The sequence below is a fragment of the Trachypithecus francoisi genome, unplaced genomic scaffold (assembly GCF_009764315.1).
Source record: "Trachypithecus francoisi isolate TF-2019V2 unplaced genomic scaffold, Tfra_2.0 Lachesis_group12, whole genome shotgun sequence".
Lineage (NCBI taxonomy): Eukaryota > Metazoa > Chordata > Mammalia > Primates > Cercopithecidae > Trachypithecus > Trachypithecus francoisi.
In genome coordinates, this window is record NW_022681457.1 from 48,418,472 (window position 1) to 48,444,456 (window position 25,985).

At 40.8% G+C, this 25,985-nt stretch overlaps 1 protein-coding gene across 1 annotated transcript in view; it reads left to right on the forward strand.

Annotated features, from left to right (window-relative positions):
• Positions 1-1,445: 1,445 nt before the first annotated feature.
• CLCA1 (chloride channel accessory 1) overlaps positions 1,446-25,985 on the forward strand; it is a 34,714-nt gene continuing 10,174 nt past the window's right edge. The window contains exons 1-8 of the mRNA XM_033225477.1: positions 1,446-1,863; positions 6,133-6,273; positions 6,439-6,586; positions 9,189-9,294; positions 16,104-16,281; positions 20,092-20,310; positions 21,295-21,522; positions 25,106-25,280. Of these exons, the coding sequence (XP_033081368.1) occupies positions 1,621-1,863; positions 6,133-6,273; positions 6,439-6,586; positions 9,189-9,294; positions 16,104-16,281; positions 20,092-20,310; positions 21,295-21,522; positions 25,106-25,280 (1,438 nt within the window). The 5' untranslated portion in view covers positions 1,446-1,620. The remainder of the gene's footprint in view (positions 1,864-6,132; positions 6,274-6,438; positions 6,587-9,188; positions 9,295-16,103; positions 16,282-20,091; positions 20,311-21,294; positions 21,523-25,105; positions 25,281-25,985) is intronic.

Genomic DNA, 25,985 nt, shown 5'->3' on the forward strand with positions numbered 1-25,985 from the left:
TTCTTTGCACAGCCCCTCAGGAGACATCCCACACAGGAAGGCAAGGGCGCCTGTGGGCTGGCCTGCTGGGTCTCTCCATTGCATGGCTTAGTAATGTTCCTCCTTCAGTAATGATTCCCAGCCCCACCTGACTCATTTCCCCATTCCCTCATTCTCACTGCTCTGGGATTAAACTCTCAAACTCTTAGCACATATGCCTGCCTTAGGCTCTGTTTTTCAGGGAACCCAGGCACATACATTTGGAGTCTGAGATAACTTGAGATAACTTGGCATCTAAATTTTTAAATTTTGTATGAATAATAAATGTATACATATTTTGATATAAAAGCATATTTTGGATCATCTGGACAACCACATTATAATTGAGTATTTCCACTCTATTTCAGTGTTTCTCTTTTAATTGCTTAAGATTATGCTAGCAAAAAGTACTGATTTAATTTTTATGAAAAGGCACAGACAAGATGAAATTGATGCTTACCACCATCTGAAGACAAAATGAAGTGATGGATGTAGAGATATTTCAAGTATTTCAATACAAGAAAATGGTGGGCCAATTTGAGGTTCCACCTGAGGTTTGGCAAATGGAAAGAATATATACAGTTGCTGACAGTCGTAATTCATGTTCCAAGGGACATTTCATTTCGCCAAAATAATTTAATGTTGTTAATTGGAATTATATTGACTGGTAGGAGCTATGGAATAGAGAAAGCAGAGGTCTGATGAGGAACTTGAAGGAGTATGCTTTGTAAAGTAAGATATACATTTTATCTTTACTCTCCATTATAAAATATTCAATAATATCTACATCACTTGCTAATGCTTTTGGTACAAATGGATATGGAATATAATTGAATATTTTCTTATTTAAGGGGAGCATGAAGAGGTGTTGAGGTTATGTCAAGGTAAACAAAACCACCATTGTGGTAAAGACCACCATGAGGGATAACTAGATATATGGTTTACAAGATGTTTATTGAATACACAGAACAGTCTAGATGTTCCTAGGCAGGAGGGGGTTGCGGTGACTTTGGGTGGGTTGGTGTCCATGGCTGGGTAAACATTTATTTATTTATTTATTTATTTATTTATTATAATTTAAGTTCTAGGGTACAGGTGCATAACATGCAGGTTTGTTACATATGTATACTTGTGCCATGTTGGTGTGCTGCACCCATCAACTCGTCAGCACCCATCAATTCATCATTTATATCAGGTATAACTCCTAGTGCAATCCCTCCCCCCTTCCCCCTCCCCATGATAGGCCCCGATGTGTGATGTTCCCCTTCCCGAGTCCAAGTGATTTCATTGTTCAGTTCCCACGTATGAGTGAGAACATGCGGTGTTTACATTTCTAAGAAGTAAACAAACCTATCAATGGCCAAGCTGCTTGTCACCTGTGAAGACTTCCATGGAACCGGATGTGGGCTCCCCCACCCTTACCCCAGCATCTGGCACACCTGAAGGCAAATTGAAATATTTACAAGTACACAATTTGAGACTAAGATATTGTTATCATTCTCCTATTGAAGACAAAAGCAATAGTAAAACACAAAGACCTGTGATAAACCCCCTCTGATAAGTTGGAAATGTGTGTCTTTATTTTCATATCTACATACATATATGTATATATATAATGGTAAAGAAAGACACCTTCATAACCCACATTTTCCAAAGAGAGAAATCACAGGGAGATGTACAGCAATGGGGCCATTTAAGAGTTCTGTGTTCATCCTGATTCTTCACCTTCTAGAAGGGGCCCTGAGTAATTCACTCATTCAGCTGAACAACAATGGCTATGAAGGCATTGTCATTGCAATCGACCCCAATGTGCCAGAAGATGAAACACTCATTCAACAAATAAAAGTAAGTTCTTAGTAATTATCCATGCTTTTTAAAACATAGCATAATGTTGTGACAGAGAGAACATGAGTGCCCTATTCCAGCTGCACGACACTGGCATGTATTTTTGTGTCTAAGTCTCAGTTTCTTCATCTGTAAAATGGAAATAAGTTAACCATTAGGATTCTTGTGTCAGATAAGATAATAAATGCAATTCACATAATTCAGGGTGATACATTGTTGGCAATTGATAACTGATAAATTGATATGTACTGCTGTGGATTATGTCACTGAAAATTTAGTTCTATAGTACGGCAGGGTCAGCTACATTTGACAGATACTGTGAGATGCACAGACCCTTTGCCTGATTTTACCCTTGGCACGTATCAGACTCTCCGTTTATTCTCCTAATTGGAACCCCCTTCCCTGTGATCCTAAAAGGAGCCCAAGATGCAAATCTCTGATGTAAGAACAACACTGACCCTCTGATGGGAGAAAACCTTGCATTTTATCAGCCCCAATTCAAGGGATCCTTTCAAGGATTTCTTGCTACCTCTTACATAGCAGAAGGGAAAGGAAGAAGGCTTCCTGTCCTGGCAGGGGCATCTATACCATTGAAGAAGGTCTTGTACAACAACAAACAGCTAAAACTAAGAGGGAAATGCTTTATGAAAGACCACCCTGGAATCTGGTTGTAGCACATCCAGAGGCAGTGCTGTACTAGTAAGAGGACTAGTCTGTAAAATGGGAATAATAATAATAAATATCTCTCTTATTGGATTTTGTGAGGATCAAAGTTTAAAATGCATGCACATAAAGGGAAGCTGGGTGGAGTATGTAAGAATATGGTGTAATATTTTGCATGTCTTCTGTTAATCTAAATTTATTCCAGAACTTTAAAAAATAACTTTAAAAATGCATGCATTAGTGCCTGGTACATAGTAAGAGCTCATAAATAAATGGTGGATATAGTCATCAGCTCTCTCTAGATGGAAAACCAGAGGGATTTCCCCCAGAGATCCATTGCTCTAAGCAGAAGCAAATACAGAAAGATAATGTTTGGAAAGAAAACCATCTCTACCTGCCGGGAGTGTGTGGTTAGAGAATTGGAGCAGTAGGGGATGGGGAACAGAGTGGAGGGTGTCATTCACCATAAAGTTTACCTACTTAACCCAAAGAGAATCAGGCTGTCTGTAATAAAAGGGAGATTCAGACCTCTTGAATCTCTCAGTCATCTCAAATGTTGAGTGAGTTTTTGATTGTTTCTGAATTTGGAAGTGGCATCAGCAAACGTGTGACCAGTGTGTTTCGGTCTCTGGCTAGACAGTGGGGTTCAGCAATATGCCAGAAGGAGAATGTAGATGCCATATTCATCTTCAATGACCCTAGTGATTTGTATCTACAGTATATAGTGCTTAGAGCTTTCAAAGTGCTTCCACTTCATTGTCCTTGGAGGTTTTCCTCCTGAGATGTGTACTTCTCACTACAATTATTAAATTGGCTTTCTAGTATGGATCCTGAAGTTGGGGGTAAGATAAGTTGGCTTCCATTATTTCCTTCTCTGTAACAAGAACACTTAAGTGAATAGAATGCTCAGAGTCCCTAACTCCCTCCTATTCCATGTCCCAGATCTGCAGAGTTGAGGGACCTCATCGAGGGCTTAGCCACCTTTCCCGACCATTCCTCCCTCTGCTCCAACAACCTTCTTGCTGATGAGAGACTCTCCCCTGGTGCCCCTGTTGGGACAGAAGCCTCTAAGTCAGCCTTTAAAATACTTGCTTCAGCAGGACAGTCCCCAGATTTCCCTACCTACAAGAGCAGTTGATGGCTCTGCACCACTTCCATCCACTGCATTCTTGCTAATATTAGTAGGGTGAGTACACGTCACAAGCTGAGGAAGGGAGAGTCAGAGAGAAACTCTCTCTCCCCCTGTCAAATATACATACACACGCACACACACGTTTGCACACACACATGCCCATGCACACACGCAGACATACACGCGGGCATGCATACACACACACGAGAAGGTACACAATAGGGTTATTTTGGAGTCTCTGCAATGCACAGGACCCCACGCACTGCCTGTCTTGGCACTTCTATACCAGTTTGTCACTTACCAAATCCACTTTATTTATCCATTCATTTGTTTATTCATTCAACAAATATTTACAGAGCATCTAAATTATGTCAGGTACTCGAAGTCCAGTGGTCAATATACTGTCCCTGTCCTGAAGGAATTTCTAGCCCATCCTATAAACTGTCACCCCCAACCTTCTCTCAGCCTGAGAGTCTACGTGTGTATTAGGATGTGAGGTCATTTTCTGAAAATCTGGAACAGATGCCAAAACAAAGATCCCTTAGTATTGTTTCTATTACAATGTGGAAGACAAGAGCATTCCATGTTACTCATTCTTCCTGGGAGACACTGGAAATTCCCATTTCACAAGTCAAATGGTAATATAATACTCTAATATATGAAGTTTTATACCTACTTTTCAAGTTTTTGGTGATCTTGGCTCATTTTTTAATTTTATTTTTTAAAGTGACATAATATTAAACTCTCCTAGTGAGTGTTAAAAATCCAGGAGTTTTAGAAGAAAAAAATGTAAATCATTAAGAACACTTAAAAAAATAGAGGCAACCATTATTATCACTATTTGAAAGGGAGAAACTGAAGCTCAGAGAGGTAAAATAAGTTCCTCAAGTTGACCTCTTAGGAAGAGGCACAGCAGGATTTCCCCTTGCGCTAATACCCAAGTCCTGCTTCCCCATAAAATGATGAAGTGTTTCCGCTCGGAAGACAACCCCCACTAGGCAATGGAGTCTGGTCACTCTGGTCTGTTCCCACAAGGACTTTGCTTCTGCAATGACCCCTTTTTCTCTTACATTTTTGGTTTTTTTCCCATTAGCATAGAAATATTGTATAATAGTTCCCATTAAAACAAACAAAACTGTCTTGTCCTGAAGTCCACTTCCAGCTACTGCCTATTTCTCCCTTCCCTTTTAGTTCACAGAAAAACTTCTGAACCTGTTGTTGTCTGTATTCACTGTCTCCACTGCCTCACCTCCCACTTTCTCGAATCCACTCTATGGAGCTGCTGTCTTTATTCTGCCACAAGGGCTCACCATGCTGCCAAGTCCAGCAATCAGTTCTTAGTCCTCATATGAAGTGATGGCTCAGCAGTGCTTGACACTGATGATCACACCCTCCTCCCTACAACACTCTCATCCCACAGCTCCTTACTTCCTCTGCAGGCACTGGCTGCCCTTCTGAGGCCCCTGTACTGGCTCCTCCTCTTCCTACCTCTGAATGCTGGGGTCCCCCACATTCACTAGGCTCAGTCTTCAGCCTCTTCTTTCCTGTCTATGCTCACTTTCGAAGCAAATGGTTTTCAGTCCTAACAGACATACTGCCCCCTTTCTGTAACAGTATCTTCTATCACTCTCCCTGCTCTCTTGTCATAACGTGTCTCAGGGAATCTGCAGACACATTTATAATTTAACACTGTAGCTATTTCATTTTAGAGAAGTAAAATTAGGTGTAATTTGAAAGTATATAATTATGCTATTTTCTTATATCTAACTCTTAGTACCACGCTGTACAAAAAATAAATACTTCTACAGCCCTTGGCAAAGTTTAAGAAAAAGAAAAATAAATAAATAAACAAATACTACCATAACATTTAGTATTACATTTAATTTGACTTAGTATATAATCCCAAAATGATTACAAGAGTCAGCAGGTGTTAAAATCATATTCACTTTTTCTCTTCATTACTACTTGCTGTGAGACCTTGAGAATTGTACTAAGTCTCAGTTTCACCCTCAAAGATTTATTGATCCTCAAAGAAGCGAGTGAAATGAAATGCGTAGCTAACATTCTATACTTGCTTGTGCGAAGTAAACATTGTTCCTAGCACATCACATGTTTCACTTTGTTCCTCACCACGACCTTATCAGCCAGTTACTATAATATAATATTCCATTTCGTAAATGGGAAAACTGAGGCTCAGAATTAGAAATTGCCGAATGTCCCACAAAAAGTGGTGCAGCCAGGATTAGAGTCTGTCTCTAGAGTCTACATTGCTAGTGATTTTTCGATGACACAGGGTATATGGCAGATGCTCACAAAGCTTAGCTATTATTATTAAAATGTGTTTCTACATTTCTTCTTCCCATCCTAACAAATAACTAGTTTTTGAAAATGTGAAATTCCGATGTGAATTTGAATGACTGATAATTTAATTTATTTTCAGTCAATTGTTATGTATGTTTTTTTTTTCTTCCCAGGACATGGTGACCCAGGCATCTCCATACCTGTTTGAAGCCACAGAAAAACGATTTTATTTCAAAAATGTTGCCATTTTGATTCCGGAAACATGGAAGACAAAAGCTGACTATGTGAGACCAAAACTCGAGACCTACAAAAATGTGAGCATATCAAGTTCTTCTTTAAAATTCCATTTCCTCCTGTAACCCAGATTTTTTAAAATCAAAATGCTCTAAAATCAAACGTGATTGTTTAAAACTTACTCCAGCACGAATATGGAGTTTGCTGAAACTTTGTGATGATAAAAACTGTTTCTTAAATTTCAGGCTGATGTTCTGGTTGCTGAGTCTACTCCTCCAGATGATGATGAACCCTACACTGAGCACATAGGCAAGTGTGGAGACAAGGGTGAAAGGATCCACCTCACTCCTAATTTCATAGCAGGAAAAAAGTTAAATGAATATGGACCACAAGGTATGAACTATTCTACCATACTTCTCATACGATTTAACTATTTTATGTTCAAAGTGTATAAACACTAGCATTATCTTTGGGAGTAAGCGCGTATAAGCCAAATTATTAGAGTTTAAAACATCATCGCATTTTTCACTTGAAATGGAACATGCATTTCACTTAGAATTTCTAGCATTTCTCAGCTATGAATTTAATTTACTTTAGATACATGTATAAATATAGTATTTTGAATTTTCATAAATTATTGTAGCATCATACTATAACTGTAAAAGAATTTATTTTGTATTATTAAGTTTCTATGGATATGTAAGAAGACAACGGAATTAAATCTTCTGTCTGCGATTCATATGATAGCCACGAGATGGCGTATATGTGCAGTGTTCTCAGACGTGCAAGCAAATTATGAATGAATCTTGTTACATTGTGGATTCTTCTTTAGGAGACCGAGGCGGGCGGATCACGAGGTCAGGAAATCAAGACCATCCTGGCTAACACAGTGAAACCCCGTCTCTACTAAAAAATACAAAAAAATTAGCCGGACGTGGTGGCGGACGCCTGTAGTCCCAGTTAACTTGGGAGGCTGAGGCAGCAGAATGGCGTGAACCCGGGAGGCGGAGGTTGCAGTGAGCCGAGATTGCGCCACTGCACTCCAGTCTGGGTGACAGAGCGAGACACCGTCTCAAAAAAAAAAAAAAAAAAAAAAAGTGGATTCTCATTCATTAGGTGTGGAGTGGGACTCAAGAATCTGCATTTTTAACAAGCTCAGAGGAGATGTTGATTCTAGTTGTCTGTGGCTCACACTTTGAGTAGCAGACAGAATACCTTTGCAATTCAGCTCTCAAAAACATGTAACTAAAGAAAGAACTCCAATGATAAACAAACTTTATCATTTATATATGAGGTATACATAATAATTATTGGAGGAAGTATTAAGTAATGACGTATATATAAACTGTACTTTTCAAGTATAATCAAATGTGATTCATTACTAAATAACTAGCATTAGATTTCTTTATCTCAAAAAAGATTTGGATCCCCTAGAACCAGCTTGATTTTCTTTTTTTAAACACATAAGGCAGAGAAAACAAGCAAACAAAAGAACACTATCCAAGCCCCATTCACTCCCAAATACACTACAGCGCTTAAAGACCTGATCAAGAGGATGTGTCAAGCGTACCTCTCTGTTGTTCTACAACACATTTCACCTCCATAACAGAACAGAACATTCTCAATGTATGGCTCAACAAATAAGTGTTGAATTGATTGACCTAACTGCCCCATCCCACTCCTGAGCCCACTCCAGCCATCGTGATCATATATATAACCATTCCTTTATAATGTCTCCTTTCTGTACTGTGACTCCACTCCAATTCTCTCACAATCTTCCTTTAAAGAGACCACAAACACCTACAAAATAAAGTCCCAATCCTTAGTGTGGGATACTAGAGTTTCCACACAATGCCCCACGTCACATAACCATCCAAATTCAGCCTTCCTTGAATTTACATTTCAGAAAAACTGAGCTGTACATAAGTCATTAAGATTTCATACAAGTTTAACAAATATCACTGAATGCCTGCTAAGTTCTAGACACTATGTGCCCAGATAGGACAATGAAGAAGTCATATTGTCGATCCTCATGGAGACAATTTTCTATTGCGGGAGACTGGCAATTAAGTAGCAATGACTATTTATCATTGTAAGTTCCTAACAGGAGATAGTGAAATGCAAATGGGGAGTACTGGGCCTAGGATGAGGATGTCAGGGCAGGCTTCTAGGCACATAGAAGCTTGATTTTCAAAGAAGAATAGGGGTTATCCAGGCAAAGATAGGAAGGAAGTATTCCAAGCTAAGGAAACACAGGTAAAAAAGACCAGAGTTGAACAAGAGCATGATGTGACCTAGGAAAAAAGGAGTTCAGGAACTCATCCTAATTCTAGAATTTTGGAAGTGAGTGGAGAACAGCAAGAAACAAGGTTGCAGAGAAGAGCAGGCCTGAGGCATCAGGGACCTTGTACACCATGTTGAGAAGTTAGACTTTCCCTGAAGGATGGAGACATGGAAGCCAATCTGGTGACTATTGCAGCAATTCAGGAGTAAGTGGCAATGGGCCTGGAAAGGTGAAAATGAATAAAACAGACAGAGATGGAGTAAGCAGACCTTGAGGTTTGATGAGATAGGAGCCATGAGGAAGAAGAATTGGTTGAGGATGTTGCCCTGGCTGCTGTGGGAATGCCTGGGCTCCCATAGCCACCTTTGTTGACCTGTGTCATCATGCCTGCACCACCAGGCATTTTAGCTTCTAATCACACATGCCCTCCACTATACCAGGAGCTATGTGAGGACAGGGCAGCTGTTTCTCTGTATCTGAATGGCTGCTTGGCACTTACGAGGTGCCTGATTAACATTTGATAAGCCAAAATAAGTATTTATATTTCAAGAAAATGTACAGCTATGATATTAGATCTAAAGAAATCAAGTCTTTCATTTAAAAAATTAACACAGCAAAGCATAAATATTCCAAAACATTGCTTTCTCCTAGTCTGAGAAGGTAATTTTGCCATTCTTATTGTAATCAGTTTTTTAAAATACTTTCTCACAGCTAGGGCATTTGTCCATGAGTGGGCTCATCTACGATGGGGAGTATTTGATGAGTACAATAATGATGAGAAATTCTACTTATCCAATGGAAGAATCCAAGCAGTAAGGTATGTATATTTTTATTTAACTTGTTCCAAACTATTTTATTTATTTATTTATTTATTTTTTTGAGATGGAGTCTCACTCTGTCGCCCAGGCTGGAGTGCAGTGGCGCAATCTTGGCTCACTGCAAGCTCCGCCTCCCGGGTTTACGCCATTCTCCTGCCTCAGCCTCCCAAGTAGCTGGGACTACAGGCGCCCGCCATCTCACCGGGCTAGTTTTTTGTACTTTTTTTTTTTTTTAGTAGAGACGGGGTTTCACCGTGTAGGCCAGGATGGTCTCGATCTCCTGACCTCGTGATCCACCCGTCTCGGCCTCCCAAAGTGCTGGGATTACAGGCTTGAACCACCCCGCCCGGCCCCAAACTATTTTAAATTGCAACCTTTTTTTTCTTGAATTGATTACTTTAAAAAATGCGTGTCCTGTCTTATTTTCTAATTCAAATTCATTCTTAGTGCCTTCTTTTTCAGAGTTCCACAAAACCACTGTTTGGTTACTTTACAAGTGTTTCAGTTCATTGAATTCTTCACTCTGCAGCTAGAAATCATTTGCCTCCTTTTTTTTTTTTTTTAACTGTACCAACTATACAAAATCTACAGGTGCTGTGTTCAGTGTCTCCATCATCCCATACCAGCACCAGTGACATAAACAGAGCTAATGAGGCTCTTCAGTGCCTTGAGAGCAGAATAATATCTTTTTTTTTTTTTTTTTTTTTGAGAAAGGGTGTTGCTCTGTCACCCAGGCTGGAGTGTAGTGATGCAATCACAGCTCACCCCAGCTTCAACCTCCGAGCTCAAGCAATCCTCCCGCCTAAGCCTCCTGAGTAGCTGGGACTACAGGCACACATTCACATCAGACTAATTTTTATATTTTCCATAGAGATGGAGTCTCACCATGTTGCCCAGGCTGGTCTTAAGTTTTTGTACAGACAGGGTGTCCTTATGCTGCCCAGGCTGGTGTTGAACTCCTGGGCTCAACAGATCTTCCCACTTCAGCCTGTCAAAGTGCTGGGATTATTTCTGCCATCACGGTAGTGTGAGCCACCATGCCCACCCAGCCTAGAATGGTATCTGTGTGGACTTTGTCAGTATGAATGGGCTTGGGAGGGACTGTGAAACGTATCTGAAAAACAGTTTGAATATCAAAGCAAAACAGAAACTCCTCCCAGTTTGAATTAAACCTTGCGCGATGTCAGTAGAAATCAAGCACAACCCTTGGAAAGAACACTTGGTTGCCGTGAATTTATGGGCTAATTCTTGCAACCAGCAGTCTCAGTGCACAAAAGCTGCTTTAGTGCAAACAGAAGTGATAGGGAACGTCCCAATGTATTTTAAAGAGTTAGTATAACTCAGACACTAAAACCTGACAAATGGAATGAAAAAAATTCTGTAGCTACAGCCTCTCTAAAAAGATAGAGGCGAAGATTTCCAATAAAAGGATAGCAAATTACATCTGGCAAAATTAAGGGAATAACAAACACATTAAAACCAAGTAAGAATGTGTTCCAGAAATCCAAAAATGTTGTAATAGTAAGTAATGAATATAGTATATGAAGAAAAGAAGAAAATAAATGATTGTTTCAATAGATTCTCAAAAGAAACTTGATAAAATGCATATTTATTCCTGCATTTAAGAACAATACCCTCTTTTTAAGTAGAAGTTGGTACAGCGTCCTCTCCATGTCTGCTTCCAGTCTTGCTTGCCTGATAGCCCTTTAAGAAGATGCACTCAGCTTTGATTCCTGTCTCCGCCTAGTACAATTTTTTCAAAAGGGGCTCAGAACTCAGTTCTGGCTTCCATTTATCCCACAAGACCATTACTGCTCTTTACTTTTCCCTTTCTTTATCACAGTCAGACTCTGTACACTTGGTCCATTTCCATTATATTATGCCTCAGTGTTGGATCTCTTCAGGCATAAAGAGGCACCAAGTGGGCTGGGCACAGTGGCTCACATCTGTAATCCCAGCACTTTGGGAGGCCCAGGCAGGATCGCCTGAGGTCAGGAGTTCGAAACCAGCCTGGCCAACATGGCAAAACTCTGTCTCTACTAAAAATACAAAAAAACTGGCCAGGTGTGGTGGCACACACCTATAATCCCAGCTACTCAGGAGGCTGAGGCAGGAGAATTGGTTGAACCCGGGAGGCGGAGGTTGCAGTGAGCCAAGATGACGCCACTGTACTCCAGCCTGGGACACAGAGCAAGACTCCACCATAAAAAAAAGAGAGAGAGAGAGAGACAGTGAGAGAGAGACACCAAGTGCACTGCTGCCTCCTAGAGCCATGCACAGTCTTCCTGATGCCTTCAGCCTATACATGCTGCACTGCATGGACCATAGCCCAGAGGAGCTTCTCTGATGCAATCATGTTGCTTTGACTTTTCTTTTTTTTTTTTTTTTTTTTTTTTTGAGACGGAGTCTTGCTCTGTCACCCAAGCTGGAGTGCACTGGCCAGATCTCAGCTCACTGCAAGCTCCGCCTCCTGGGTTCACGCCATTCTCCTGCCTCAGCCTCCCGAGTAGCTGGGACTACAGGCGCCCGCCACCTCGCCCGGCTAGTTTTTTGTATTTTTTAGTAGAGATGGGGTTTCACCGTATTAGCCAGGATGGTCTCGATCTCCTGACCTTGTGATCCGCCCACCTCGGCCTCCCAAAGTGCTGGGATTACAGGCTTGAGCCACCGCGCCCGGCCTGCTTTGACTTTTCAAACGCAATGGGCACCATTCCAAACCTGATATCTCTTTCCCAGTTCTCTTTCCTATGCTTCCAGCCAGTTAGACACTGTATATTGCCTTGGCAGACAGGGTGATTAGTATTATTTCTTTCCAGAGATATTCTAGAAACGAGTACATATACAACACGTTTTTCTTTCCACGGATAAGACATGATCACCATGTCCTCTTTAAACCTTTTAATTTTAATATATTAATAATACGTATTGTTCATTATCTTCCAAATGTTTAAATTATTTGTAAGGCTTAGAAGCAATCACACAAATGACAGCACTGCCCAGGACAGGAGGTTACTTCATTCATATGATACAGAACATCTGTTTAGAGCCAACAATCTACCTCATATTTAATAGGGAAACACTAGAGACACTGCCAGGACTAAGAATGGCCACTGTTATCACAATTATTCAACCTTGCTTAGGAAACTGTGTCCAACGTAACAAAACCGGGGAGGTAAAAAGATGGAAAGGCTGTAATCCCAGCATTTTGGGAGGCCGAGGCGGGCGGATCACAAGGTCAGGAGATCAAGACCACGGTGAAACTCCGTCTCTACTAAAAATACAAAAAATTAGCCGAGTGCGGTGGCGGGCGCCTATAGTCCCAGCTACTCAGGAGGCTGAGGCAGGAGAATGGCGTGAACCCGGGAGGCAGAGCTTGCAGTGAGCCAAGATCGCGCCACTGCACTCCAGCCTGGGCGACAGAGCAAGACTCCGTCTCAAAAAAAAAAAAAAAGACAGAAAGGAAGAGAGAAAATCACTGTTACACAGATGATCTGTGATCCACTTAGAAAACACAAGGAAATAAATTGAAATTAAAATTGACAAGGGAAGCCAATAAGGTGACCAGGTACAAAATAAATATTCAAATTACTTTTCCATATGTTAGCAATAACCAGTTCAAAAATATAATACTCCAAGACAGCAATGAAAGGTATAATAAAAGTAGAAACAATGCTAAAAAATGTGGAAGACATATTTAAAGAAAACTATAAAATCCTTCTCAAGGGGTTAAAAGAAAACCAAGATAAATTGAGAGACATTCAATTCATGGAAGACATAAACAAATTTCATATATAGGTTTTATGAAATTCTAGTCAAAAGTACATCAATTTTTACCTCATTAAAAAAATCCAGGAGTTCGTTTAGTAGATAGTAGCTAAGATCATTTTGGGGAAAAGATGTCCTTATTTCTTGGATCATGAGAGGAAAATCACAGGAAGGCAATCTGTCAGAAACTGAGCATAGACTCTGACCCTTTGAAATGACGACATCACCTAAACATCTAACCTTCCTATATTTTCAGATGTTCAGTAGGTATTACTGGTAGAAATTACTGGTAGTAATGAGAGATGTAAATTTGACAAGGATGAGGTTCATGTATTATCTAGTAAGTTACTGTCAGTGGGATGAAAGCTCTCACAGATGGTTGTTAGAGGCCTAAATTCATAAAGGGGATTCTTACTTTTCAAATTTTAAATATGCTATAAAACTACATTAATTAAAATAATGTGGGCCGGGGCACAGTGGCTCACCACACCTGTAATTCCAGCACTTTAGGAGGCCGAGGCAGGCGGATCAGGAGTCAGGAGATCAAGACCTTCCTGGCTAACACGGTGAAACCCCATCTCTACTAAAAACACAAAAAATTAGCCAGGCGTGGTGACGGGCGCCTGTAGTCCCAGCTACTCAGGGGGCTGAGGCAGGAGAATGGCGTGAACTTGGGAGGTGGAGCTTGCAGTGAGCCGAGATCACGCCACTGCACGCCAGCCTGGGCAACAGAGCGAGACTCTGTCTCAAGAAAAAAAAAAAAGAAACAATGTGGGTAGATATTTACACTTACACATATAATTTAGTTATTATAGGTAGAATTACAAATCTGAAGAAAGGTAGGCTTTCTTGAGATAGACATTTTTTTAACTATGTGGGGAAAATATTAAGACTCTTTTCCAATTGGATGAACTCTTTAAAGATAAAAAGCAAATTATTAATGAAAACTAGAAGAATGTTAATAAGTATCAAATCCCTAGATAGCAAAACTCTTTCAATGCATTCAATCATTGAAAAATATAACTAAGAGAATAATAAATGTGGCTACATAGAAATTAAAAATTTTGTTGCACACAAACCAAACATTAAATAAAAAGGAAAAACAGAAAAAGATATTTGCAAAAATAAAAAAGAAAGCCTTTAGAAGCTTAGTATTGTAATACATAAAGAGCTTTTGAAAAATCAGTAAAACAGTAACATCCAAATAGAAAAACAGACCAAGGAGAAGGGTAGATAATTTACAAAAGAAGAAATTAAAATGCCCAGGAGTTTGAGACCAGCCTTGGCAACACGGTGAAACCCTTTCTCTACAAAAAATAAAAATTGGCCTGGCATGGTGGCACGTGCCTGTGATCCTGGCTACTGGAGAGGCTGAGGTGGAAGGATCACCTGAGTCTGGGGGTGAGGTTGAAGCTGCAGTGAGCCATGATCACACCACTACATTCTAACCTGGGCAACAAGAGTGAGACCCTGTCTCAAGAAAAAGAAAATTAAAGAAATGAAATAATACTAGTAATGAGAGATGTAAATTTGACAAGGATGAGGTTCATGTATTATCTAGTAAGTTACTGTCGGTGGGATGAAAACTCTCACAGATGGTTGTTAGAGGCATAAATTCATGTAACTTTTCTGGAAAGCAATTTGGGTGACACATATTAAATTTAAAAATTTATTGATCCTGTGATTTCATGTTTAAAAATGCATTTCATGTTTAAAAATGCATTGTAAGGACATGATAGAGAAGCTGTATCAACAGGCTTTAAAATGTTCAAACTTTTGGATCTAGTAATTACTCAGGGAATCAATCACAGGGCAAACTTGGAAATACAGTCAAAATTGGATATGAAATTTTGTTTATTCATTGATGTTTTATTTATAGTACTGACAAATTGGGAGGGGAAACTAAGTTCAACAAGTTAGTCTGAATACATGTGATGGTATTAAACGATATAAAATTATTAAGATCACATTTTGAAATTTTTTTTTTTTTTGAGGCAGTCTCAACTGTGTCTCCCAGGCCGGAGTGCAGTGGTGCGATCTCAGCTCACTGCAACCTCTGCGTTCCAGGTTCAAGTGATTGTCGTGCCTTAGCTTCCCAAGTAGCTGGGATGACAGGTGCACACCACCCTGCCCAGCTAATTTTTATTGTATTTCTGGTAGAGTTGGGTTTCACCACATTGCCCAGGCTGGTCTCAAATTCCTGGCCTCAAGCAATCCACCCGCCTCAGCCTCCCGAAGTGCTGGGATTATAGGTATGAGTCACCGCATCCAGCCACATTTTGAAAAATATTAAATAATATATAAATATATAAATAATAATATTAAAAAGTTAAATATGCTAAGATTTTTTAAAGCAGGAAACAAAGCTATATGTGCAGTGTTATGTTAATATATACATATTCAACATGGTAACAGTAGCTCATTTCTGATGGTGAGACATGTTTTTTTCTTTTCTTCATGCTTTTTGCCATTTTCCAAATTTTCTGTAGTGCTCATGCATTGTTATATGGTTAAAAAATAAAATTAAACAATAAGATGTAGGGGGAAAGCATTCCAACTGTAATAGCAACAAAACTCATAAATACCTAATGCATGGAAACATTTAAAATACCTGTGAACATACCAGAACTCCGCAAAAGTCGTATGCAATAAACTAATTAGAAAACAAACAAATAAGAAATGTCAGCAAATCTTTTGTGGGAAATAAAAGAGGGCTCTTGACCTTCTAGGGATGAAGGGAATAGATTCAGAGGTGCCTGAGGACTTAAGTCTGTATTAATGCTAACAACAGCCCTAAACCAGACTTGGCTCTTCTGCTGCCTAGAAATATATTCTAATACCATTTTTGGAATCCCCCAGATACTTTCTGGCAAACAGAAATGACTCTGATGACAGTTTAACAATTTTGCTATGATGGGATGTCCTTGTTTCTTGGATCATGAGAGGAAAATCACAGAAAAGCAATCTGTCAGAAACTGAGCATAGACTCTGACCCTTTGAAATGACGACATCACCTAAACATCTAACCTTCCTATATTTTCAGATGTTCAGTAGGTATTACTGGTAAAACTGAAGTAAAGAAGTGTCAGGGAGGCAGCTGTTACAGCAAAAAATGCACATTCAATAAAGTAACAGGACTCTACGAAAAAGGATGTGAGTTTATACCCTATCCCTCACAGACCGAGAAGGCTTCTATAATGTTTGCACAACATGTTGGCTCTGTAAGTACCTTGTTTTCCCCCTTGTCCCCACCCCCCGCCCAGATTCTTTTGAATTTAGTGAGGCTTTTACTCCAAGTGCTCCAAGGCAGAATCAAAGTTTACAGAAATCATCAGTGAGCAGTGGATTATCTCTGGGACAAGCTGGGCGTGCAAGTCAAGGATAAAGTCCTATCTTCCTTCCCCTCACCCTCCTCGTGTCCACGCTTTCTTCTCCATCATCCTCCCCCAACTAGTTTTTAGTTCAAGTGCTTAGCATTACTTTAAATACTCACAAAGGCATACAAGCACACACATTCTTACTTAAATAAGGACTTTACCCAGGGGGATTAGGCAGTTCCTTTTGTTAGTTAATAAAGACATGATCAGTAGGCTCTTTTTTTTTTTTTTTGAGACGGAGTCTCCCTCTGTCACCCAGGCTGGAGTGCAGTGGCCGGATCTCAGCTCACTGCAAGCTCTGTCTCCCGGGTTCACGCCATTCTCCTGCCTCAGCCTCCCGAGCAGCTGGGACTACAGGCGCCCGTCACCTCACCCAGCTAGTTTTTTGTTTTTTTTTTTTTTTTTTTTTTTTTGAGACGGAGTCTCGCTCTGTCGCCCAGGCTGGAGTGCAGTGGCCGGATCTCAGCTCACTGCAAGCTTCGCCTCCCGGGTTTACGCCATTCTCCCGCCTCAGCCTCCCCAGTAGCTGGGACTACAGGCGCCCGCCACCTCGCCCGGCTAGTTTTTTGTATTTTTTTTAGTAGAGACGGGGCTTCACCATGTTAGCCAGGATGGTCTCGATCTCCTGACCTCGTGATCCGCCCGTCTCGGCCTCCCAAAGTGCTGGGATTACAGGCTTGAGCCACCGCACCCGGCCAACTTTTCAGAGAGTTCTTTTCAGCCTGCATGTTTGCTTTTGGTTAACTGAAATTTTCTATCTTTTTAAGAGTATTGGTTACGTTAGGGAGGTCATATATAGTTTAAATAGCTTTAAAGTTTTAAAATTCTTAATTTTTTTAATGACCAACTGGTCATAAAATGAACTTGGCCAGTTATTGATATTACTGTTAAATATATAAATCAGAAATTTTGCACAAAATGAGATTGAAGGCATCAGTTAACTGACTTCAGTGGGAAATCTCTCTTATCTTCCAGTCTCATATAAAATTACATTTTCCTTTTGGAATGGAGGTTGAAATAAATTGCAAGAGTCTGTCAATAGGAATGTAGCATAAGTTTTTAAAATGTGATGCACCATGGCTCACCAGGCCCATTGTCCTTCAATTTGGCATTGCAGTCCATTCCCGGGCCTATTCAGAAACTTCCAGGAGGAGGCCCAGATTATATATTTTAAATTAACCACAGAGTTAAATCTGATGCCTAGTCAGGTGTGGTAGCCTCTGCCTGGGGTTTACACAAAAGTTTTTCAGGTCTTCTTCCTAAAAAGTATCCATACTGATAACATAAAAACATTACCAAAACACGTGACCTGAAAAATGCACATAAAGAGAAAAATGTTGTACAACTAATGATTACTTTCTAAATTAATAGAATCCTAGATACTAGGATTTATAATTGAATGATAATATTGTAAAGTCACTGAGAGGAGGAATCATGTTACTTCTCTTTTATATACTGTGTCTTAATAAAAAATCCCCCACATGTGAGGGATATAAATACTAGCAAGTGTTATATGACATAGGAAAGGGAAAGGAACCATCATTTATTGGCTGTGTTAGTATTGACCCTAGTGCCTATATTCTCATTTATTCCTTGCATAATAACTATCACTATTTTATAGATTTAATAATTCAGGTGCAGAGAGGTTAAGGTTAGTCAAAAAACAAAGTTATATTGAGTTTTTGTTATGTGTCAGACACTAGGGCTAAATTTTGAGGAAGCAAAATTTAGTAAGCAGGTTTTTGTAATAGATGGTGTATTAATTCATTTTCACACCACTATAAACTATACCTAAGACTGAGTCATTTATAAATGAAAGAGGTTTCACTGACTCACAGTTCCACATGGCTAAGGTGGCCTCAGGAAACTTACAATCATGGTGGAAGGTGAAGGGGAAGCAAGGCACACCTTACGAGGTGGCAGGAGAGAGAGAATGCAGGGGAAACTGCCACTTACAAAATCATCAGATCCCGTGGGAACTCACTCAGTATCACAAGAACAGCATGAGGGAAACCATGTGAATAATCCAATCACCTCCCACCAGATCCCTCCCTCAACACGTGGAGATTACAAATCAAGATGAGATTTGGGTGAGGATACAGAACCAAACCATATCAGATGGATTTACAGTCCAATAAGTGCATTGCAATGTTAAAGGGGCCTTAATGAAATTTCTACAAGATACTACGAAGCTGTAAAGGGCAGAATGGAAATTCTCAGGAGGAAAAGTAGAAAATGAAGAAACATTTCGGAAGTGACTTTTTGGCTGAACATGAAGGTAGTTTACAACATAGAAGACAGAGGAGGAGCAAAGCCTTAGAGATGCCAAAGGCTAGCAAGTTTGGGAACTGACAGGCTATAGTGGGGTAAATTAAGAGACATGGAACACACAGCCAGAATGAGAATAGAGAAGGAAGCAAAGTTCCAAGTCATAGAGTTTGCCGTTGGTATATGAAGGAGCGGATTGTAATGTATGAACAATCATGAGCCAACAAAGGGTGTTAAGCAGAGGAATAAGAGGAAAGACTCTCAGGCAGCTGGGAGGTGGACCAAACAGAGAGAAAACAAGACGGAAAAGTTACATAGGAAACTGCAATCATCTGAGGGAGGGACTGTGATGGCTTGGGTGATGGATATTTCATTGGAGATGGAGAAAAGATGATGAAATGGAGAGACAGTGAAATGTATTGGTCTTGGTTACTTTTTAGGAGGGAAAAGGTAGGAAAACTTCCAGTTTCCTAATTTTGGTGATGGAGTGCAAGGTGGTGACATCAAGTTAGGAAATACATGAGGAGGAGGAGCAGATGGGAGGAAGGTGATAAGGTCAATAATGAACATGAGGAGTTTGAGGAGCATGTGAGACCTCCAAGTGGATTTTGGAGAGAGCTGGAAGATTGGGAGTTGAAGGTTGGAATATAGTGTGTTAGGAAATAGGTGGGAAGTAAGGAAATGGAGTTTGGTAGTATAAGGATGGAGAGATAAGATGGTTCCAAGAGAGGAATGCTGAAAAGGGTGCCATGGAGAGAGTAGTGATGGCTTGAAATGGTAAATTTGAGGAGTAGGAAGGAAACCAGAAAGAGGAGGTAAATGGATTGCCGAGGAGCACTAAGGGTCTAATGAGATTGAAGGCCTGGTTTAAGGTAGGAAGTCTCCATTATGACCATGATTTTCCCCAGCACTGTTTTACAGTGATTGTGCAATTGAGCCAAGGTTATGCAATAGCAGAGCAGACAGGAAAAGGACAGAGGATTAAACTATTTTAAACGTGGATTTAGAATATTTCTATCAGGCTGGGCATAGTGGCTCATGCCTGTAATCCCAGCACTGTGGGAGGCCAAAGTGGGCAGATCACTTTAGCTCAGGAGTTCAAGACCAGCCTGAGCAACATGGAAAAACCCCATCTCTACTAAAAATACAAAAATAAGCCAGGCATGGTGGCACAAACCTGTAGTCCCAACTACGCGGAAGGCTGAGGTGGGAGGCTTACTTGAGCCCAGGAGGCAAAAGCTGCAGTGAGCTAAGATTGTGCCACTGCACTCCAGCGGCTGACTAAGTGATACCTGTCTCAAAATAAAATAAAATATTTCTAACAAATTATCAAATATTTTACCATGTAGTTTACCATTATCTATATCATTTCATTGACAATTTCAGGTAGTTGAATTCTGTACAGAACAAAACCACAACAAAGAAGCTCCAAACATGCAAAATACAAAATGCAGTCTCCGAAGCACATGGGAAGTGATCCGTGATTCTGAGGACTTTAAGAAAACCACTCCTACGACAACACAGCCACCCAATCCCACCTTCTCATTGCTGCAGACTGGACAAAGAATTGTGTGTTTAGTCCTTGATAAATCTGGAAGCATGGCGGTATGTTCAATGAGTCTTGGTCTTCTGGATGCTGGTCACAGATATGCATATTCTGGACCCTGACTCGGAACTGGTTGGGAATAAACATAACCCGAGGGCCAGAATAGTTGTAACTATAACATTGTCTTCAGAAATGCCCACTTCACCTTTGTTCAACAAAGATTCAGCATATACTATCTCATTTGCCAAATTGAATTAATTTTCAATTTATGAGCCAAGATCTGATGAATTATATGAGCTTAACATTTTTAATGTTTCACTGACGATATATAAGTCTATAGGTCCACAGCCTTATGTATTACTCTGTTCTCATACTGCTATAAAGAAATACCCAAGACTGGGTAATTTATAAAGGGAAGAGTTTAATTGATGCACAGTTCCCCATGGCTGGGGAGGCCTCAGGAAATTTACAATCATGGTGGAAGGGGAAGCAGGGATGTCTTACATGGCAGCAGGAGAGACAGAGAGTGAAAGAGTGAGAGAGAGTGAGAGAGAGAGAGAGAGAGAGAGCACACAAAGTGGGAAGAATCCCTTATAAAACATCAGATCTTGTGAGAACTCACTCACTATAGCGAGAACATCATGGAAGAAACCACCTCCATGTTCCAATCACCTCCCACCAGGTCCCTCTGTTGACATGTGGGGATTATGGGGATTACAATTTGAGGTGAGATTTGGTTGAGGACACAGAGCCAAACCATATCACCTGATACAGAACTTATATAGAATTATTACTAATGCATTGAACTTTAATGATTATGTAATCTGTTTTTATCTTTTACTATTTATATACTGACCCTAAAATTCTACCCAAAGATGCTGCTAAATATAAATAAGAAATTTTTCCCCCTAGGATATGCCTCAAGTAAGCTTATGGTCATTTGCTCTACATTTATGCAACCACTTCCAAATTCCCTATTGCCTTTTCTGTTATTAGTCTTTCCATCTAAATGTAACCTGTTTTTCTTTTGCTTCTCCATTTAGACTGGTAACCGCCTCAATCGACTGAATCAAGCAGGCCAGCTTTTCCTGCTGCAGATAATTGAGCTGCGGTCCTGGGTTGGGATGGTGACATTTGACAGTGCTGCCCATGTACAAAGTGAACTCATACAGATAAACAGTGGCAGTGACAGGGACACACTCACCAAAAGTTTACCTACAGCAGCTTCAGGAGGGACGTCCATCTGCTCTGGGCTTCGATCGGCATTTACTGTGAGATGTGTTTTTCTATTGTAGTTTAGAATGTTTGCAATTTATGTTGCTTAACAAATTTCCATTTCCAGTGTTTTCATGCATGCCTAGGGTCCAACTGGATGAGAGAGCCAAGGTCAGAGCAATGGTTCAAATGATGCAAAGATACAAACCTCCAAAGATACGTGCATTCATGCTTTTCTGCATGCGTATCTGCATTCAAAATATTCGTGGTGTGCCTTCTACGTGCCAGGCAATGTGCTAGGCCCTAAGAATACCATGAGGGCCAAATAGACACTACCCTTCTGTCATGGAACTTACCATCTTATTGGGGGAGACACCTTAACCAAAATATAACACAAATAAGTATATATTTACAAACTGCAATGAATGCTGTGAAGGAAAGGTACACAATGATGTAAAAAAGTATCTTCTGTGGGAATAAAGAGGTCTGTGAATATGGTTAAGCTTTGAGGCAACTGAACACTCCAAACTTTAGGGCATATCAGACCTCCTTTTGGGAAAGCAAATAGTTTATTTATTGAAGCAGGAGGGCTTGGGGACTGTAACTATGATTGTATTGGGGTAATACCTAAAAATCTCTCATCTGACCATCCAATCACATCATTCCTCTACTTAGATGTCCTGTCTCCCCATTTTCAGCGAAATTAAGAAAAAATTTCTCTATCTAATGTGTAAGATCTATCATGATGCAGCCTTTATCTACCTTTCCAGGCTTAAGCACCAGGGACTCTCTGCCAGGCAGCCTGTGTTTAAGCAAACGGGATAACCTGTCCTTCAGAGCTTCCACATCTTTGCCACACTAGGTCCTCACCAGAGCACTGTCTCCTCCCTTCTTTGAACTTTTAATCACGCTCATTCTTCAAAGACCCATCTCAGACACCACCTGCTTCTTGACATCTTTCCTGATTCTTTCAACCATATAGAATTGCTTCCTAAACCCTATAACTCTTAAAAGAAATGCCCTCTTATAATATCTAGCTAGTCTGTCTTACATTCTAATTATCCATTGCAATTGAGAATAACTACTTTAGGAATACGACTTATCTTCTTACCTCCTAGACTGCTAGCACAATATCATTTATGCAGGAGGTTCTTAGTAAATAAAATTGAATTCATTGTTTGATGCACTAATAACACCTGATGTTTAGTTGCTGCAAGTATAAAATGCAATATTCCATCTTTACCTGGAGGCTCTTTAGCCACATGAAACAGAACAGGAGATTGAAAGGGGCTGGCAGGGATAAGGTCTCAGAACCTCGCAGTATCTTAGGCAAGTTTGCCCTAAGCCTGCTCGTTGGGCACATCACACTCAATAGTGCTGTTCCATTTTCCCACGTGGCAGCAGAAATCTGTAGTTTCCAGCTGACACTGCTTGATGTGGACAATGGGCTTGACCATTTCTTCAAGTGCTTCTGTCCCTCTGACCATTTTGGTCCACTTTGAAGATCAGTTCCCTGAAAGTGGTTTTTATCGCATATACAGTTAGCTACGAAACCCTTCTCCAGATGCCTGCATGCATCTGCGTTTCATTACCCTGTCACCCACCCAAGCCTTGACTAAAAGAGCAAATAAGGGAGGAAAACAGACAATGAAATCACTTGTGCTGTACGAAACTCTCGCTATGCAAGACCCTAGGGGAGATGACTAATGCCAGATGGCACGGTGGTGAAGAGAAAACTTCTGATTCTGCATTTTCCATTCAGATGAGTAAGAGAGAGAGTGGTATACCAGTGGAATTTAGGATGTCCCCTGGAGTGGAGTCTGGGTGTGGGGTGAGAGAAGCTCATGTGGCTTCAGGGTGATGAGGCAAAGGACCTTGGATGTTATACTGTCTTCAAGATCCCTGCTAGTCCTGCTGCAGGCCCTGGTCAGGTCTGCCCTGGGCTCCTTGCAGTGGTGTCTGCTGTAGCCATAGCAGTTTGGCTTGTTCTCTTTTGTTCTCTTGGCTTGCTCAGGGCCCAGTGGTCCTTCCCCACTGACTCAGTCCCACCCTGGCTCTCCCTGTTGGAGAGGAGCCCTGAGCACCACCCTGTCCTCCGTCCAGCCTCTAGCCACACTGTTCACTCCTCAACCTCTGTGGCAGGATTATCTTTCTCTCACCTGCCAACACTCAACTCAGTTGTCTTCTGTCTCCCCTTTAGGATATGTGGGAACATTTGCCTATTTTCCATGACACACGGCAGTTATGGGAAGTGAGACAAGAAAATCCAAATTGGGCCTCTCTGGCCTGCAGCTTATTAAGGCCAAAGCCATGATCACAGCTGACAGGCTTCTGGGCTCTGGGCTCCTTGACACAGCAACAGTCACAGTTCTGTTCTCTTCTAGGGAGTGAAGGCAGCCTCCTCTAATAGCTGAAACAGGGAGAGAGGTGGAAGCCTCCTTTCCCTTCAACCTTCAGAGGACACCTTCTTTTCTGAGATTCTAGGCCTTTGGAGGATGCCTTCTTTTTTTTTTTTTTTTTTTTATTATTATACTTTAGTTCTAGGGTACATGTGCATGACGTTTATATCATGTATACTCCCCAATGCAATCCCTCCCTCCTCCCCCCTCCCCATGATAGGCCCCAGTGTGTGATGTTCCCCTTCCCGAGTCCAAGTGATCTCATTGTTCAGTTCCCACCTATGAGTGAGAACATGCGGTGTTTGGTTTTCTCTTCTTGTGATAGTTTGCTAAGAATGATGGATTCCAGCTGCATCCATGTCCCTACAAAGGACGCAAACTCATCCTTTTTTATGGCTGCATAGGATGCCTTCTTATCTGAGATTCTAGGTCAGAGAGATGCTTAGGCTTGACTGCTTGTTTCCCCTATTTCTGGGTCTCTCCTTCCACTCTTTTTAGGGGAAGAGTGGACTCTTGCTTTCTTTTCTTAAATAGATAGCATTATTATTTTATCTAATTTTCCTCCCATCCTAATCTTATTCAACATTGGCAGGAGTATCCTCTCTATGCCATGTAAAAAAATAAATAAATAATCCAAATGTACCAGGAATAGTTGAGACACAGGTGTCACACAACAACTAGGAACTGAGATTAATGGAAACGAAATGTTTTGCTTTAATCAGAAAGACTGTTAAAAATATTGACAACTCATGTGACCTAGGTAATGACCAATCAAAACCAATGCCAGGCATAAATAGTTGGTATTGTCCGACTGGTGAATATCATACAAATTAAAGTCTGCCCTGGGTCTAATATCCCCCCAATATAATCCCCGTTAAATGAGGATGGTTTCTGAAGGCGTCTTGGAAGCTCTGAAAGCCTATCAAGGAGAGACCACGTGAAGGAAACTAGGAACACCTCCTTTGCTGTTTCCCCAGTGCTGTCCACCCCTAGAGTTGCCCTGCATCCCACACCATCCCTCTCTACAGCAGACTAGCCAAGGGGAAAGACAGCAGTCAAGTTCCATGAATGCTGCTGGGTTAAGATTGTATCATTTCAAGGCAGACAGATATTTGGTCATTCCCAGACACTTTGGTTTATTCCTTCTGGAATTTCTTTTCTCCTTTCCTGTAAGCAGAATTTTCATAAACACCTTGGCCACCCTGAGTCTGATAACTCATGACCTGAATTCTGTCCTTAGGTGATTAAGAAGAAATATCCAACGGATGGATCTGAAATTGTGCTGCTGACGGATGGGGAAGACAACTCTATAAGCGGGTGCTTTAACGAGGTCAAACAAAGTGGTGCCATCATCCACACAGTCGCCTTGGGGCCCTCTGCGGCTCGAGAACTAGAGGAACTGTCCAAAATGACAGGTGAGGGATGATTTGCTGAGACCCCCGGTATTGTCTCTCCTACTGGACTGTGAGCTCCAGTGAACTGGGGAGTGGGGGAAAGATGGGATGGAGAGAGAGAAGATAACCTAATTGGCCAACTAGCCACCCTTACCCCCAAATGACTATTTGAATGGACTCTGCTGATTTATTTTAAAGCTTTGGATCTAGGACTAGGGCAGTGTGGAGAAGAGAGAACTAGCACAGCACTCTAGTGAGGACTTAAGACCTTCTTCCTGAGCCAAGAACCACTCCCTTCCAGTGGCAGCTGGCCAAGAGACCCAGAGGAGACAGATGACAAGCCACTAACTACATAACACCATGGCACAAGTGCTACATTAGCAATAGAAAGTACAATAAAGCACAAATAAGGGAGCCTTTAACTTTACCTAGAGAAGAAGCGTTCAAGAAACAGGAGGAGCAGCAAGGAAGGGCAAAGAGCCTGTTAAACAAGGCAAAAGATCACTCCCAAAATAGAACACAATGCAGTTTCTCCATAAAACCTTAACGTATTGTGTGTCTAACTCTCATACACAGTCAGATGGTTAAAATAGATTCCATATGTCACCAGTTTCTTTAGCAGAGTAGGTGAACACATTTTTTTTCTTTTTTAGGGATAATATTGTGGATCTCAATTATCATACTGAGTTGCCTTCTGAGGCCACTAAAATGCCAGAGCTGTATATT